Source organism: Dermochelys coriacea, chromosome 11, assembly GCF_009764565.3.
Source record: "Dermochelys coriacea isolate rDerCor1 chromosome 11, rDerCor1.pri.v4, whole genome shotgun sequence".
Taxonomy (NCBI): Eukaryota; Metazoa; Chordata; order Testudines; family Dermochelyidae; genus Dermochelys; species Dermochelys coriacea.
In genome coordinates this window covers 60130479-60147251 of record NC_050078.2, presented here as the reverse complement: position 1 = coordinate 60147251, position 16773 = coordinate 60130479, and the positions used below count along the sequence as shown (strand labels likewise).

The window sequence follows — 16773 nt, the reverse complement described above, 5'->3', positions numbered from 1 at the left end:
CTGATTCAATAGAGTTGCACCCACTTAAATTCAATACAGTTTACACCAGGGTTGAATTGGGCCCACTGTCAATTAACCAAGTCCATCTGCCATAGTTGCACTAGATAGTAAAGCTATATTTATCTACAGAAGAAAAACAGTTTCTTGGGGTCAAACTAATGAGATGAGGAGGCTGTACAGTGAAATTGTGTTGTGCCTGTCCTATGGTGGCTGCTTTCTCACTTCCTGGAGCTTCTGATTCTGCTTATTATCTTATTCACGTTGCTGTATGTTCCTCATTCGTTTTCACAGCTCAAGGCCTGGGTTATATTTGTTCTGCTTGGCTTCTATCTAGGGTTGCCAGGCATCCGGTTTTCAACCGAAATGCCCGGTCGAAAAGGGACTCTGACAGCTCCAGTCGGCACCACCTACTAGGTGGTTAAAAGTCCAGTCAATGGCGCAGCAGGGGCCCAAGGCTAAGGCAGGCTCCCTATCTGCCCTGGCTCCGCGCTGCTCCCAGAAGTGGCTTCCAGGTCCCTGCAGCCCCTAGGCGCTGGGTTGGCCAGGAACTGGGCGGCTCTGCGCGCTGCCCCCACCCCGAGTACCAGGAATACTCCCATAGCTCCCATTGATCGGGAACTGCAACCAATGGGAGCTGCGGGGGGCGGTGTCTGTGGGCGCGAAGGCAGAGCACACAGTGCAGAGCTGCCTGGCCACCCATGTACCTAGAAGCTGCAGGAACCTGGCGGCCGCTTCCTCAGAGCCACGGTAAGCATCACCAGGACCCTGCACCCCAACCCCCGTCCCAGCCCATAATCCCCTTCTGCACTGCAAACCCCTTAACCCTCACTCTCGTGGCCCAGCCCAGATTCCCCTCGGGTACCCCAAACCCTTCATCCCCAGTCCCACCCTTAGCTGGAGCCCTCATCCCCCCCGTACCCAACCCCCTGCCCCAGCCCAGAGTCCCCTCCTGCACCCCAAACCTCTCATCCCTGGCCCTACCCCAGAGCCTACACGCCTAGCCCACATCCCCTCCCACACCTCAACCCCCTGCACCAGCCCACTGAAAGTGAGTGAGGGTGGGGAAGAGTGAGTGACGGGGGGGGGGGGGGATGGAGCAAGTGATGGGCATGGCCTTCTCAGAAGGGGTGGGGTTTATGTGGGGCCATGGAAAAGGGGTGGTGCAGGGGTGTTCAGTTTTGTGTGATTGGAAATCTGGCAAATGGCAACCCTACTTGTAACTTCTACTTCTGTCCCTGGTAACCAATGGCAACAGCAGATGCAGATGAAAGCAACTGATTGTATGTTTGCCTGCCATACTGCCAGTAGGACAAAAATTTTCCTACGGTGCCAGATACTATTAGCATGAGTAGTGTACTGCATTATGGCTACCCAGACCCACAGTAAATTTAAAAAAAAATATATGTTCAAATCCAGTATCATAAGTTTGATTTCAAACTAAGACATAGTCATATATCTGTCCTTAAAAGAACATTGCAGTGTTGTTACTGCTACAACAACACTGCATTACCTCTGGTCTCAGAGTAGCAGCCGTGTTAGTCTGTATTTGCAAAAAGAAAAGGAGGACTTGTGGCACCTTAGAGACTAACTAATTTATTTGAGCATAAGCATTCGATGAGTGAGCTGTAGCTCACCAAAGCTTATGCTCAAATAAATTTGTTAGTCTCTAAGGTGCCACATGTCCTCCTTTTCTTTTTGCATTACCTCTGTGTCTTTTCAAAAGTTATTTGCAGTGGTGATGTAGCCATGTTGGTCCCAGGATATTAGAGAGAGAAGGTGGGTGAGGTAATATCTTTTGTTGGACCAACTTCTGTTGGTGAGAGAGACAAGCTTTTGAGCTACACAGAACTCTTCTGGGAAAGAGTAGCAGCCGTGTTAGTCCGCATTCGCAATGCATCCGATGAAGTGAGCTGTAGCTCACGAAAGCTTATGCTCTAATAAATTTGTTAGTCTCTAAAGTGCCACAAGTCCTCCTTTTCGTCTGGGAAAGGTTTTCAGAGTATGTTTACACTGCACCAAAAGGCCCCTAGCATCTAGTTACAGAGCTGACTTGGGCTTACAAGCATGGGGCCACAGGGCTAAAAACAGCAGTGTAGGTATTCGGGATTGGGCTGGAGCCCAGGCTCTGAGACACCATTACTCCCCTCCCGCAGGAGCCCAGAGCGGCCGGGGTCCAGCCTGAGCCCATGCGCTGCACTGTGCAGCCCCACAAGCCACAATGCGCTGGCCGGGGCAGCCACCGGTCTTTTACAGCAGTGTAGCCACGGCCAGGGCGACGCAGCTAAGCACAAGGTGGGGCAGCCTGTTGTCCCACATAAGCAGTTCATCCCCTTTGGCGGGAAGGGGCCTGCTAACTCCCGGCAGGGGTTGAGGAGGGTTTGAACCCGATTCCCCCGTCCGGCCCCTGTCCCCTGGCTGGAGGCGTTCCCGGGAGACTCTGTCAGAGAAAGACGCGGGCCACGCGGGGCGGCAGCCCCAAACCCTGGGCGTAAGCGAGCCCCCCCGCTGACGTCACTGAGCGCCCCGCGCAAGCACAAACAGACGCGAGGGGGCGTTTTTTTCCGCGACTTGCGGGCACGCGCGCCCTTCAGCACCGCGCGCGCGCCCCTCTCCCTCCCCGCAGAGGAGCCGAACGGGCCGGCGCATGCGCAGCCCTGTGTGACGCGCTTCCCTACTCCAGAAGGTTCCAGCAGTCGGCGGCACCATTTTGTGTGGGTAGGGCGGACTTGGACGCTCAGCAGCACCAGCAGACCCGTGAGGTAGCAGCGGCACCAGCCGGAGCGGTGAGTCGCTGGTTGGCGGTGGGATAAAGGGGAGGTGGGGGGTACTGTCCCCGGCCGTGTGTGTCTGTGGTGGGGGTGTCGTTTCCTGCCCCATTATGGCGGGGGGGGGGCCGACAGACAGACAGACAGAGGTCGCCGCCCCTGGCCCTGCTTGAAGCCCGGGTTATTGCCCCCGCCTCGGCACAGGTGGAGTGTCGCCGTCAGTTGCCCCTGGGCGGGGTCTTGTTGTTCCCGGGGGGGGGGGGTGCGGGTACGATCCTGATTTCGGCTCGTGGAGCCGCCCCGCCTAGTGAAGGCTCCGCTGGGGTTGTTGCGGCCGCTAAATGCGTTAATCCGGGTATGCCCCCCTCCCCCCCCCCCCGCGCCGCCATGTTCTGTCTGCTGCGCCCTGGACGGCGAGAAAATGGCTGCGGCTGGTCCCGTGGGGGGAGGCGCCTGGCGAGGCCAGGATACGCCCCCGCCTCGCGCCAGGGGCCTTGGATCGCGAGCGAGAGACCCGGCTTTAGCTCGTCCTCCCGCCCCATGGCGGGGCTGTGCTGCCTCGGCCGCCTGCCCAGCCGGGGAGGGACGTGGTGGGCGCTCTGGGGGGCAGCTGCTGCTCCTGGGTATTGGGGCTCCGCGAGAGCTGCAGGGCCGGGCCGCTGGGCTGCAGACCCGTTGAGGAGACATTAATGTCTGCGCAGAGCTGGAAGAGGCTCAATACGTGTAGCGAGGTGAGCGCAGGGGCCTGATTCTGCCTCGTTCGTGGAGAGTTACGGGGTCTCAGGAACAAGGCCCGATGCTGAGCGCCCATGGGAAGGATTAGCTGGAGGTCCCCAGTCGAGAGTGAACGGGAATGTTGTTTTCCCTCCCCTGACTCATCAGAGTAATACATTAGAGGGCATCTGAAAGCACACGGGCGGCAGGATTGCTAGCCTTGGAGGCACAGCAAAATCTCCAAATGGGGATAGGAGGTGTCAGGTTCATATTTATGTCGTGTGTGTGTGTGTGTGTGTGTGGCAGGAGAATGTGTGTTAGGATCTTGAATTGGTTTATGGTTGAAGGGTGGGCTAGGAGAGAAGCTTTGAGTGATATTTTTCCAGTTCCTGCCTTTCCCTTCTTTACAGTAAATCAGACTGAGTACATTTAAGCAGTTCACAGTGGTATTTTGGTAGAGGCTTGAGAACTTCTGGTAGGTGTAGTAACAGGAGGAAGGTTTGAAGTATTTTCCTCATGGATTGTATTTTCTAAATGTACAACCTGCCCTAAATTCTTATTACTGAGGGACAGTTTTCACTAGTTGCTATATTTGCTTTCCACAACCATCTCTCTGTATAACTATTCATGAGTGATGTACCTGAGTATTCAGATTCTGATATCTAAACTGTATTGTTAACTTTATTCACCTCAATTTGGATTATTGCTAATTATGTACTATATATATTTAATGACTTTAAAAACAAACTTTGTATTTATAATCTAAGCACTGTACCCAGGGGTACAGACGCTCTTTTCTTAACCTGTGTGTTATATAATTTTTTTTAACATTGGCTTTAATAAAATTTGTAAGTATGTTAAAATACACAAAGTACCTTGCTAGCTTTTAAAGCATGCTGGCTGATAATTATGGATGTTGATTTTTGCTCAAAAATTGGATATAATGGAGGGTGGAATTTGAAGGAATTTCTACCATGAACAACTCTGCACACATGACTGAAGTTCCTAATGAGTGGTCCCTGCTAGAGTCAGAATATTTGGATTGATAGCATTTCCTATAAGAGGTTAGATTATTGGTCCATGTTTACATGGATATAGATGTTTTGATTGATTGATTTTTTTTTTTTTTTTTATTTTGGAGAGAGAAACATTTAGGGGTGGAGCAAAAAGAATGCTATAAAACCGTAAAGTTCACTGGGAAGACTATTTTAATTTCTGTTAACCGTTTAAATCAGTGTGCTGTTTATATTACATTGTATTGGTAAATTGTAACTGTATTTAGGATGTACTTTTAAAGGGGGAATTGGCTTGTCTGTGACAGATGCGGCATTCCAAACGAACTGAGTATCCTGATTGGGATGAAAAGGAAAGTTGGGATCCCAGAAAATGCAGCAGCAGCCATAAGAGAAAGAAGAGATCACACAGCAGTGCACGGGAGAACAAGCGCTGCAAACATAATCACTCCAAAGTTTCTGATAGGTAAATAAATTTTGGATTTTTAATCATGGTAAATTGCTAAGCCTTCGTTGTAAGAACTGTTAAGTTTAAATTTCAGTAAGTACATAAGCAGATCTGTTAACTTATTTTGTTAGTATTTTCTTGATGCAGTATTTTGTAGATATTTAAAGAGTGAAGCCTTCCAGTAGAAATTGTCTTAACGATTCCACTTGACATAAAGTGATGTCAATTAAATTCATTTTTTTTTTTTTATTTCTAGTCATTATTCGGAAGCCAGCTCCGTAAATGAAAGAGATCATCATGACCGGCGTTACATTGAGGAATATAGAAGTGATTACAGTCAAGTGTATGAAAATGGGCACCATCACAGAGATCACGAAAATGGTTATCACAACCACAGTAGCAAGTCTTCAGGCCATAGTGGGAGAAGTAGCTATAAAAGAAAACACAAGACATATCACAGTGCCTCACATCATCATTCACAAATGGTATGAGTAATTTTTTAAACTTTTTTATTTTATTTTTTATTTTATTTATTTATTTTATTTTTTTGGGAAAATAACTTCTCATCTGAGCAGTGGCAGTCAAGTGTGTGAGTTCGGGAAGGTCTTATTTCTGATATTGATAGTAGATTATTTTTTCTGTTACTTTTTTTTTTCCCCCTTGGATGAGAAGTTTCTGTATCACACAGAGATACTCGCTAAACCCTAGAGCATATAATTGTTTATCAGATAGATTTCCACTGATGAATGAGTAATAACCACTGACTGACTAATTACCTTTATTTAATAATTACCTGAAACATAGGTATTGCCCCTCATATATCTTAAGTCTTCATTCGTCAGGAAAGGTACATATTTCCATCTTGCTCAAAATCCAAACCATTTATGTGCAAGCTATTACTTAAATTTACTTTTGTTAAACTTAGAAACTTCAATGATTTTGAAATAACAAGGCGAGGCATATATGCAGTTTTTTTTTTTTTTTTTTTTTTTGCAACTGTTAATTAACAAAATGTCTGATAAACAAGTGCATTATGGTTTTGAGTATCCGACATGCATGCTGCCTATCCACTGGCAGGGCATGCTGTCTGATCTCTTAATGTAGTTGTGCTTAACTTCAATTGACAGAACAGTTGAAGACAATATGGTTTATATACCAGTGGTTCTCAAACTTTTGTACTGGTGACCCCCTTCACATAGCAAGCCTCTGAGTGTGACCCCCCTCCACCCCCAAAATATATAAAAATGTGTTGTTAATTTATAACACCATTATAAATGCTGGAGGAAAAAGCGGGGTTTGGGGTGGAGATTTACAGCTCGTGCTCTCCCTCCCCCATGTAGTAACCTCGCGACCCCCAGTTTGAGAACCCCTGGTTTATACTTTTGATAACCCTTTAACTGAAGCCGCCTGGAGTAGATTTATCTTTTTGTGACTTTTTTATTTATTCTGAACTATTACTCAAAACGAATGTTTAATTCAGATGAATACTTTAAACTCAGATTTGTTTAACTTGGGTATCCTAATTTGGCCACAAGGCTATTTTATATAGACAAGTAAATATTAAATCCTGCTGTTTTACAGCATTAGACTTGCAAATAAGGACACTGCAATCCTAAAATAAATTTCAGTGCTTCAAGTGAACCATTTTTTTTTAAAAGAAAAAACAAATGTGTTGTAATTTTTTGTTGCCTTGCCACTTTGAGTATCTTATCTGAAAATCTGTTCCTTGCCATGTTTTTCTCCTGTAACATAAACTATGTGCCCTGTGAATTTCTGGGGACTGAATTTGAAATTGCTCCTGCCAACCGTTTGTGGCCTGGCGCGTATCTGAATGCCTGAATATCTCCCCGCTGAATGAATTTCGTATTCTGCCCTGAATTCACTCGGGTATATTGATTGGCTGGACGATCTTGGTGCCGCCCACATGCCGTTTCCAGAAGAGTCACCGAAGGAAAAGATCCAGGAGTGTAGAGGATGATGAGGAGGGTCACCTGATCTGTCAGAGTGGAGACGTACTAAGTGCAAGATGTATAGAATATTTTTCAAAATTTATTAACTTTTCAGATAGAATAATTTCTTTTAGAATAAGATGTCAGGGGCTTTGGAAGTCTTTTCTTTCTTTCTTGATTTTTTTATTTTTATTTTTATTTTTTTTACTTTTGTGGGGGGGTTGTTTTTCTTTCTCTAGAAATTAAACATTGATATTCATTTTCCAAAATAGTAAATGAAGTTAATGAAATTTGGAATGACATAACTATAACTGTTTTGATGAGTTCAATAAAATAAATATTCTAGCTTAGAGATGTTTAGTTACACTTTTATAGAGGCACAGCCTAGATTAATCTGCATTGATAGAATTTAGTTTTGTGAATAACTAATTAGAATATCACTACTTGTTTGATTGAGATTTTTTTCTCTTTTAGATGAAATTATTGCTACTCTGGGCGAAGGTGCTTTTGGAAAAGTAGTGGAGTGCATAGATCACAAAGCGTAAGTAATGTTTTCTTATAAATGTAACTTTCTTGTCAGTGCCAGCCTGGCCTAGTTTACAAAACAGTTTCACATTTGTAGTGAATATGTGTTAAAATTTTTTTTTTTTTTTTTTTTGGCTGGTTAGTTATTTTTTGATTGTCTTTATACTCATTGCTTTTCTATTTATATATAATGGCATTGATACAGACAAACTACAGTTCATCCTTGACCAGTTAGAGGATCAAATTATGCTACAGCTGTCTGTACGTGACTTCTATTTTGATTCATTGAGAGTTGTTCATATGCATCTCTGAGGAATCTCATTTCTATAGAACAATAAAGAGCATGATTTAAACAGTTTACTCTTCTCTATCACACAGTTGCAAGGTTACTGTTTATGAAGGTTCAGTCTCATTTAACATTTGGATTATCTGTATATAACAAGCACTTGACTCAAGAATAAATATGTTTGCATTCAATTTAATGGATTGCATAATTGACAGTCAATAGTACCTGTTTGTATCTATAATTATTGTGAAATCCAGTCTGCGCTCTTATTGGTTACATAATTCAATTGCAAATATCTCATTCCAGAATGTAATTTTTACTCGCTTATGACATGAAGAGAACTGTAAATCCAATTTCTGACTATCCAAAGTTTTAAGATGGCTGACATACACCACATCTTAGTATATCAAACTTTTATCCAATGCTAACATGGGACAGACACACACACACATGTATATAGTTTGTAACTTGCTATCATGTTGTCCCCACATGACTTTATTTTAGTACACCACAAAGACTAAAAATAAAGTGGTAGGATAAAATCAGACTTCTCAAACTGAGATGCAACATAATTTATGATTGGGCATATTTAACACAGAATGAAAATAATTGGTGGGAAAAATTGATAAATTTTGTCTGAATTTATGAAACTTTACTTTCTTTTAAAAATAGGTTTAAGGATGAAAAGCACTAAAATCATGTTTGTGGTGATCATTTGCTAGTTGCAGTTGAATTCTGCTGTAAAGGAAACTTGTGTGAGGTGTTATGGTGGTTGTTATAGTTCTGCAGTTGTCTATAACCATTCAAAAACTTTTATTTTACAGGGAAGGTAGACACGTAGCAGTGAAAATAGTAAAAAATGTTGATAGATATTGTGAAGCAGCTCGTTCAGAAATACAGGTATTGGAGCATTTAAATGCATCAGATCCCAAGAGCACATTGTAAGTATAGAATTAGAATGGAAGATATTTTGGTTTTAGGATTTCTTCATTCCTTTGACTCTTCTAAAATTCCTCTGACTTTTCTTAAACCATAATTGTAATATTAAAATTAAGTACTAAGATTGACATTGTACTCCCTAAATAATCCAATAACCTTATTCTGTTAATTCCTTCCTTTGTCTCCAATGCTTATCTTCCCCAGTGTCCTATCTCATTATTAATCTAGATTTTAAACCCTTGGGCGTAGGGGACTGTATTTTTACTTGCTATTTAATTATGTACACTTCTGGCCCTCCACAAAATTATTTCTGTTTGTGTTTGAGTAGCAGCTGTGTTAGTCTGTATCCGTAAAAAGAAAAGGAGTACTTGTGGCACCTTAGAGACTAACATTTATTTGAGCATAAGCTTTCGTGAGCTACAGCTCACTTCATCGGATGCACAAAATCTCTGTCACCATGTCTGTCAGATCTCTCGGACACCACCATGCTGGAGGGCCTTAGGCAGCTTGCACAGTGCGCACTCTCCTCCACCTTTCCTTGAAAGGCTTTTTTTAAACTTTTGATTTCAAATCTCCCATCATGGTAAAACGGCTATGTCAGGGGTTCTCAAACTTTTTCTTTCTGAGCCAGCTGTGTGCGCCCCTCCCCCCCCAGCATGCTATAAAAACTCCACCGCCTACAACTATTGTTCTTTCTGCATATAAGAGCCAGGGCCAGCATTATAGGGTAGCAAGCAGGGCAGTTCCCAGGGGACCCTGCAAAGCTAAGTTGCTCAGGCTTCAGCCCTGGGTGGCAGGGGTTTAGGTCACCAGTCTTCAGCCCCATGTGGTGGGGCTTAGGCTTTCAGCCTTTGTCCCCAACAAGTCTAATGCCAGCCCTGTTTGGCTGCACCCCCAACCCCAGGAGGTCCCGGACCGCTGGTTGAGAATCACTGGGCTGTGTCACTTTGAAGTGGAGCTTGGAAGCGTGCAGTTGGCTTGTGGTTGTCCCTGATGTCTGCTGGGAGATTGCTTATCTGGAATTGTTGTGTTGCCTTCCCTTTAATTCTTCTAGCTCCCAGTTAAGATAGAACAATACATTCAAACAGGAAAATCTTACTCTATACTGGGATAATAACTGCATACTCTCTGTTCAGGTCAAAAAAGAAATGGAGTACTTGTGGCACCTTAGAGACTAATAAGGAATGCGGCCAGTGAAGTGAGCTGTAGCTCACGAAAGCTTATGCTCAAATAAATTTATTAGTCTCTAAGGTGCTACAAATACTCCATTTCTTTTTTGCGAATACAGACTAACACGGCTGCTACTCTGAAATCTGTTCAGGTCAAGTACTGATATGTGTGCTGATACGGCCATTTTATGTAAACATGATGTAATATATCTGCTGTATTACAGTACATTTTATTGGGTTTTTTGTTTACAGTCGCTGTGTACAGATGTTGGAATGGTTTGAACATCACGGCCATGTTTGCATTGTTTTTGAACTACTGGGACTTAGTACCTACGACTTTATTAAAGAGAACAGTTTTTTGCCATTTCGGCTTGACCACATTAGGAAGATGGCATATCAGATTTGCAGATCTGTAAACTGTAAGTGTGTTTAGTATTTTTCAGTTGTTTAAATTACTGTTTAAATAGCTTGCTAATTTTCATTTTCTCTTGCAGTTTTACACTTGAACAAATTGACTCATACAGATCTGAAGCCTGAAAATATTTTATTTGTGAAGTCTGACTATGTAGAAGAGTATAACCCCAAACTGGTAAATCTATTGTTTCAAATGGTTCTTGCTACAACATACCTCTGGGGCTTATTCTGTTCATACATTTAATGCTGTATATTTCATTTTTAGAAACGTGATGAACGCACACTAAAAAATCCAGACATCAAAATTGTGGACTTTGGAAGTGCAACGTATGATGACGAACATCACAGTACTCTGGTGTCTACAAGACATTACAGAGCTCCTGAAGTTATTTTAGGTCAGAAAACACTTAAACTTCAAACCAGCTTATTTTGAAATTCTGTATTTTATTGTAACTTCTACTCTCATCTGCAGTGCTTGTTAATTCTGAAGCACCTTTTTGTTTCATTATTGCCCTAAGTAGTGATTCTGATATGCAGCATTTTTGGAGGTCACTTTGCATTTTCAAACCAAGTCTACTTTTTCTAGAGCAGGTCTTGCTTAAAAGAGGATAGTTAACATTTTGGCGAACTTATACTGGATTTTTATGCCCTAGGCCATTTACTTACTAGCAAGAGAACTCTGCTTTCAGTTGCCATTGTATTATAATGGATGTCAGTTGTTTAATTTAATTTACTAATCTGTCTACACCACCACTTGGAAGTAGGTTAACTGCTTAATATCACTAGGTATTGCTTCCCCCCCCCCCCAAAAAAAAGATACGAATCTTGCAAACTTTTTATTTTTGACAGCCCTGGGATGGTCACAACCTTGTGATGTTTGGAGCATAGGCTGTATTCTCATAGAGTATTACCTTGGATTCACAGTATTTCCGGTAGGTAACTATGAAAATTTTTTATATGGGTGGGGGAGAGAAAATGGGGGGAAGGCTTTTCTATAGCCATTCTGATGATGAGGAAACCATTTGTCCTTTTGTTTTGTAATGGGAACATAAAGAAGAGAACATACAGCTGCACAAAATGATCCCTGTTACTCTGAAGCTTCTCCCTGCCTATGTAGGCACATATTGTATACTACCAACATGGTTATTGATGCATTAAAAAAAACTCCAAAAACCAGCTTGTTCTTAATGTATGTCACTTATGGATCAGAAAAATTGTCCTCAGCAAATAGATTCAAGATCCTAAATCCATAAGTAAAATATGTAGCTTTAAAATTGAAACATGAGTAAAACAGTGGCCCCTTTACTTTAATTTCCAGTCCCAGAGTTTATGCTTCTGTTTCCCTTGCAATAGTTTAGGTTCATTGCTTGGACATGTCCAAGTCTTAGCAGGTATAAAGCTTTACTGAAGCAATGCATTTATTTCAACTGTAAGCTTTATTTTAATGACTTCTGTGTTGTAGCAAGCTATACTTAAGTTGTATTTTTAAACATATGGCCCTAAAAAGGCCAGTCTCCTGGATTTGCTTGTAGTAGGAACAAGATGTTATGGGAGAGAAGGTAGCTTTTAAAAATAAAGCTTTAGCCTTGCTTAACTGCTTTAGTATCAGAGCTGGGTGGGACTCTGAATGTTTGTAAGTTTAGATGAAAACATAAGTTTAATGGAAGCTCTATCTTCTTTGACCAATTCTATTAAAACAGCCTACTACCTCAAATTCTAATACTGAAGGCTGATACTCGTATTTTTGAACTTAATCTGCCAATGTGAGGGAAGTGTTGCTTAGTTTTGTGATAACATTTAGCTGTAAATGATTTGTGGAAGTTGACATCTACAAATAAGCTTCTGATAAGTGAAAAACCAGGAAGTACAGTTGTCAAAATAGGAATTAGAAAACTTTACAATTGTATATTCCACACATACTACCTAATGGTTTTTCTGCAGTTAACCTGGGGGAAAAAAACAAAACACCTTAGCCTCTCTTGAATAGACTTTTAAACAAATTAGGGGAGGGTAATAAGAAGCTAAACACATCTACTTTTCCTTTAGACACATGATAGTAAAGAGCATTTGGCAATGATGGAGAGAATACTGGGGCCTTTACCAATTCACATGATAGAGAAGACCAGGTAATTAATTATACTCAAACCTGTTTGCTTTATAATGTTGAAATTAAAATCCCTTTGATTTTAATCTAAGTTACAAAGTTCCAGTTCATATGTTGGTTAATCTAGATAGCCAGAGTTGTGGCTTAGAAAAGCAGAGAACAGCAATGTTCTGCTTTCCTGGGGCTATGGAAAGTGCATGTGTCTGAGGGGCATAGAGATCTTAGGACAGTGTAATATTGACCTAGGCAGGTTTTTTTTTTTTTTTTTTTTTTTTTTTTAAAGCTCATCTCTAGCTACCTATGCTGGCTGCAGTGAGTTCTGCTTTCAGTGTGCAGAAGTGATGGTCTGCACTGGGTAGGCCTTCAGAAAGGTTGCTTATGTGCACTACTCTGCTTTCTGCATGGTTGAGGCTGGACCTAGGTGAAAGTTGGCAAATGAGCACTGACTTGCTGTACTAAGGAAAGACAGGAATGGAACCTTGGCACAGGCATCTTCATCCTGACATGGTGGTGCTTGAGCTAGGTACTACTCCTTTATTTACTGATGGGGACAATCAAATTTAGTTGAGTACAGTATTTTTTTAATTGATTTCCATGATCCAGGTTTGCCTCACCTCAGAGACTGAAATAGGTCAAATGTCAGTTATGCACTGATACATTGCAAAGGATAATTGATCTGAGTCAAACCTGTTCAAAACAAATACCCTGTTGTCTTTACTTGTCCACACCTTTCTGAGGTGCTCTATCTTCTGATATGTTGGGTGGGATATGTGATTAGATTAGCCTGGTACCTCCATTTCTATGTAATAGCATGTCTGCTCTAAGTGTTAAGTTACCTTTTAAAAACTGCATTATGAAAGTACACACTTCTAGCCTCTTACAAAAGGATTGAGTTTATGGTCATACTGTTTCAGAACATTGATTTGTGATTGCCTCTCTCAATCTGCAGGAAGCGCAAGTATTTCCACCATAACCAATTGGACTGGGATGAACATAGTTCCGCAGGTAGATACGTTTCAAGACGCTGTAAACCACTCAAGGTAAGAGTTGATGATTTATTTTTCCTTGTGGGACAAAGTCAAATTTCTCAACTGACATTGCTTTTTTCCCTTCCCTTTTTTTAGGAGTTCATGCTTTGTCAAGATTTGGACCATGAGAATCTGTTTGACCTCATTCAAAAAATGTTGGAGTATGACCCACTCAAGAGAATTACTCTTGATAAGGCCTTGACCCATCCTTTCTTTTCTGCCCTAAAGCAGGAAAATAAGTAAAATCTATACTTGGTTCTTCAGAGCAGATTATAGACTGTGTCAGTCAACAAAACAAACTAAGATTTATTTATTTTGTACAGTTAGCTTTGTAAATGTCCTGTTTGTATCATGACTGTTTCTTATTTGACCACTTAAGTTTATTGAAATAAAGCAGCTTGAAATGGCTTCTATACAGCAGTAGTGGTTCTTGACTGCCCATGTGGAGTTAAACTTTAAGCATTAAGGTAGTTTATTACTGTGTTCAAACAGGGTGGTTGGTTTAGCAGGAAAAGCTTTGTTTACAATAAAGCCCCTAGGTGTAAGGAAATGAACATGAAAGAATCTGAGGGTAGACTTAGGTAAGGAGCTAGATAAGGCATTTGCTGTATTTTAAGCTAGCTGTACCTCTAACTAGCATATTAGGAGAAAAATTTCCTGAAATCTAGTTTGACCACTGTTTTTAGAGTGGACAGTTCAGGTTAGGAAGAGTATACTGAACTTGTAAAACTCAGGAAGGCTTATACGCTATAACACAAGTCAATTTTGATTTGGCAAAAATGAAGGATGGACTTTATTTAAAAAAAAAATCTTTAGAAGACAAGTTACAAAGGAAGCAGATCACTACAGTAGAAACCTATTGTGAATACATCTATGCACTAAAGTTCTACCAAGATCACTCATTTAACAAATACTTCACTCACAAGGGGGAAATCTTTTCATTAGGTTCTGACAACATGGCTCCAAAGGGGTGTCCCTATTCTTGATTCAACAAGGATGTCCTGAGAAAGTGATGACATTTCAGTGTTTAGCATAGCTGGATTTTTGAGAACTGGTAGCATTAGTAAGCCTATTGTTACAAGATGCATGTGCACAGTATCTCTTAATCCTACCTTCTAATGGCCATGCATTTAACACTATAGAAACTCAGTAATGAGAGGTAGGGGAAAGGGTTTGGTTTGAGGTGAAGCAGAAATTAGTAGTGGGACCCTGAGCAGTATGCAAGTTAAAACTATGACCCAGTACAACTGCCACCACACTTTGCCTTTTGGTCTCCCCCTTTACTATTGGAGATTTAATTATGCAGTTTTATAGCATGAGTTCTACTGACCCATAACCAATAAGTACATGGCATTAAAACTTTCAAGGGCAAGTTTAATAGTCTTTGGAAACAAACATACATAACAGGCATGTGACAGCCAGTAGGCTCAGAATGCCTGCTTGCTTTGCTTGGCAGGAGAAAAGTTTGACTACAGAATCTTGCCAGCCAAGGTCAGGAGTATGAGCTGTCTTCCACTCAAATGGCAAAACCAGGGATCCAGAAGTTGTGCAGAAACAATTTTAAGTTTAGGCTTTTTTGGCAGCCCCCCATAAAAGTCTAGCCAATACATGTTTAGAGTATTACTTCAGAGAACATACCTGCATAAGCCAATGCTTGTGAAATCAAGAGACTTACATAGAGAAGCTATTTCCATACCAGTTAGTACAATTTCTCAAGTTTCATGTCAAATCACCTCTGCCCCCCATTGCCTTTGAGGTGAGATATATGTATCATTTAATTTGCAAACAATTTCCATAACAAATCTCATTTGCCAAATTATGACTACTTGTAAATGTTTATATAGAAAACCCAAGATAAAATGATTTGTGGTTGTGGAAGGCCTTAGTTACATTACAGTAGAAAATACAGGAGGTAGAAACATAACTGAAAGGACTAATGCAATATTAGAGTCAAATCTATAGCTCCTGTAAGCTACTTAAAACATGGTTTTAAAAACCAAAACCAGTATCTTCAATAACTATAGAAAACAATTAAAATAAATTTGCCATGAGAGCCCTTGTATCATGCTTGATACAGGGAGGTAGGATGTAAGAACCAAAAAAGGACACAAGACATGACATCTATCTACAGCTCCTGTTTGCTTTACTGAGGACAGAGTTTCACAATCAGTCACCCTCTTCAGTTTCTGACTCAGACTCTGAAAAGAGAGAATTGAATAGTTAGGAGATGGGACTATGCAACATAAATGTGATTATAGCCCCTTTCAAAACAAACCTAATAGAACACAGCTGGACACTGCCAGCTCAACCTCACACACTATTCTGCACTTCAACTCCATAGATTCAAAGTTTATTTTAAAAGGGCATGTGATACTATAGTGTCAACTATGCTTCTGGGAGGACAACAACTCTTAGAATCATAGAATATCAGGGTTGGAAGGGACCTCAGGAGATCATCTAGTCCAACCCCCTGCTCAAAGCAGGGCCAATCTCTAATTTTTGCCCCAGATCCCTAAATGGCCGCCTCAAGGATTGAACTCACAACCCTGCGTTTAGCAAGCCAATGCTCAAACCACTGAGCTATCTTAACTCATACATGAGTGTAAAGATTAGACAAATCAGCAAGATTCAGTTAGCATTAAAGTGACCTGACTTTCATCTAAAAGCCCACAATAAACTCACTAGGTAAGTCTTCCGGGTGCTCAGTAAACAGTGGCTGCCTTAGTAGGCCAATGAGACTAGGCTATTTAAACAGCAGCTAGCAGAGTTTCAAAACAGCCACCATGTTGTGGAAGTTTTACACAGGTTCAGGGTCAGATTCTGTTGCCTACATCCAATCTGCAATCAGGAAGAACAAAGCTTAGTAAGAGACTCCCTCTTGGGCTCTTAACCAAGCAGGGTAGACCTATCATTAAGGAACTTCTACCCCCCAGGTGGTGTGTGGGGGGAAAAAAAAAAAAACCTCCCCAAACAACAAAAGCACTTGTGTGAACAGCATTATGTCAGCAGGAGATGCTCTCCTCACAACAGAGCCATAATTATGCTGGCAGGAGGCAGAGTGGCTACATAGGGAGACTTTACCTTGGTGCAGACAAGAGGAGATTGGGGCTAGCTATACCAGGGATTTTAGTGTTCCTTTAAAAAAAAAAGCCCACTATAAAACCCATTCTGATTGTTTAACTTCAAGTTTCACAGTAATCATTTAGTTACCTTCTTCAGCATTCTTGAGCCATTCCACAAACTTTTTCATTTGTTCCAGAAAAACACTTTTTCCTTTTGCAAGATGTGCATCTTTATACCATTTCAAGATGGGTTCCTCACTCAGAACTTCAGCTGTTTAAGACATGCCAAGGCAAGGTTATTGTGGAAGTAGTCTGTGCCAATATACTGCTTTGAGGGCTAGCTTACTAGGTTCTCCC

General features: G+C 41.5%; 2 protein-coding genes and 1 long non-coding RNA gene across 9 annotated transcripts in view; 2 read left to right on the top strand and 1 right to left on the bottom strand.

Moving 5' to 3' along the window:
• Positions 1–2510: 2510 nt before the first annotated feature.
• CLK1 (CDC like kinase 1) lies at positions 2511–13762 on the top strand. 4 transcript variants are annotated; one of them, XM_038421567.2, is made up of 13 exons: positions 2511–2783; positions 4801–4958; positions 5197–5425; positions 6878–6968; positions 7364–7430; positions 8525–8641; positions 10061–10227; positions 10303–10397; positions 10488–10617; positions 11072–11154; positions 12269–12348; positions 13276–13366; positions 13451–13762. In XM_038421567.2, exons 2-13 carry the CDS (start codon positions 4801–4803, stop codon positions 13595–13597), a joined length of 1455 nt encoding a protein of 484 aa, XP_038277495.1. In that variant the 5' UTR covers positions 2511–2783; the 3' UTR covers positions 13598–13762. The 4 variants fall into 4 exon arrangements, with proteins under 4 accessions (XP_038277495.1, XP_043361501.1, XP_043361502.1 ...); XM_043505566.1 differs by lacking the exon at positions 2511–2783 and adding an exon at positions 3474–3496; XM_043505568.1 differs by lacking the exons at positions 2511–2783; positions 4801–4958; positions 6878–6968 and having other exon boundaries at positions 5286–5425.
• LOC122458177 overlaps positions 4216–16773 on the top strand; it is a 26117-nt gene continuing 13559 nt past the window's right edge. The window contains exon 1 of the long non-coding RNA XR_006278081.1: positions 4216–4764. This is a non-coding gene — a long non-coding RNA (uncharacterized LOC122458177). The remainder of the gene's footprint in view (positions 4765–16773) is intronic.
• BZW1 (basic leucine zipper and W2 domains 1) overlaps positions 14124–16773 on the bottom strand; it is an 18602-nt gene continuing 15952 nt past the window's right edge. For all 4 annotated transcript variants that reach the window (XM_038421571.2, XM_038421569.2, XM_038421570.2 and 1 more), the window contains 2 exons: positions 16565–16687; positions 14124–15552 (listed from right to left, as the gene is read on the bottom strand). In XM_038421571.2, the coding sequence (XP_038277499.1) occupies positions 15521–15552; positions 16565–16687 (155 nt within the window). In that variant the 3' untranslated portion in view covers positions 14124–15520. The remainder of the gene's footprint in view (positions 15553–16564; positions 16688–16773) is intronic.

Excerpts from the sequence above, each read along its gene's own strand:
- CLK1 (XM_038421567.2), top strand. The coding sequence starts at position 4,801 with ATGCGGCATTCCAAACGAACTGAGTATCCTGATTGGGATGAAAAGGAA. Across the intron at positions 5,426-6,877 it reads CACATCATCATTCACAAATG|AAGAGTCACCGAAGGAAAAG; the intron begins GTATGAGTAATT and ends TGCCGTTTCCAG. Across the intron at positions 10,398-10,487 it reads AAGAGTATAACCCCAAACTG|AAACGTGATGAACGCACACT; the intron begins GTAAATCTATTG and ends TTTCATTTTTAG.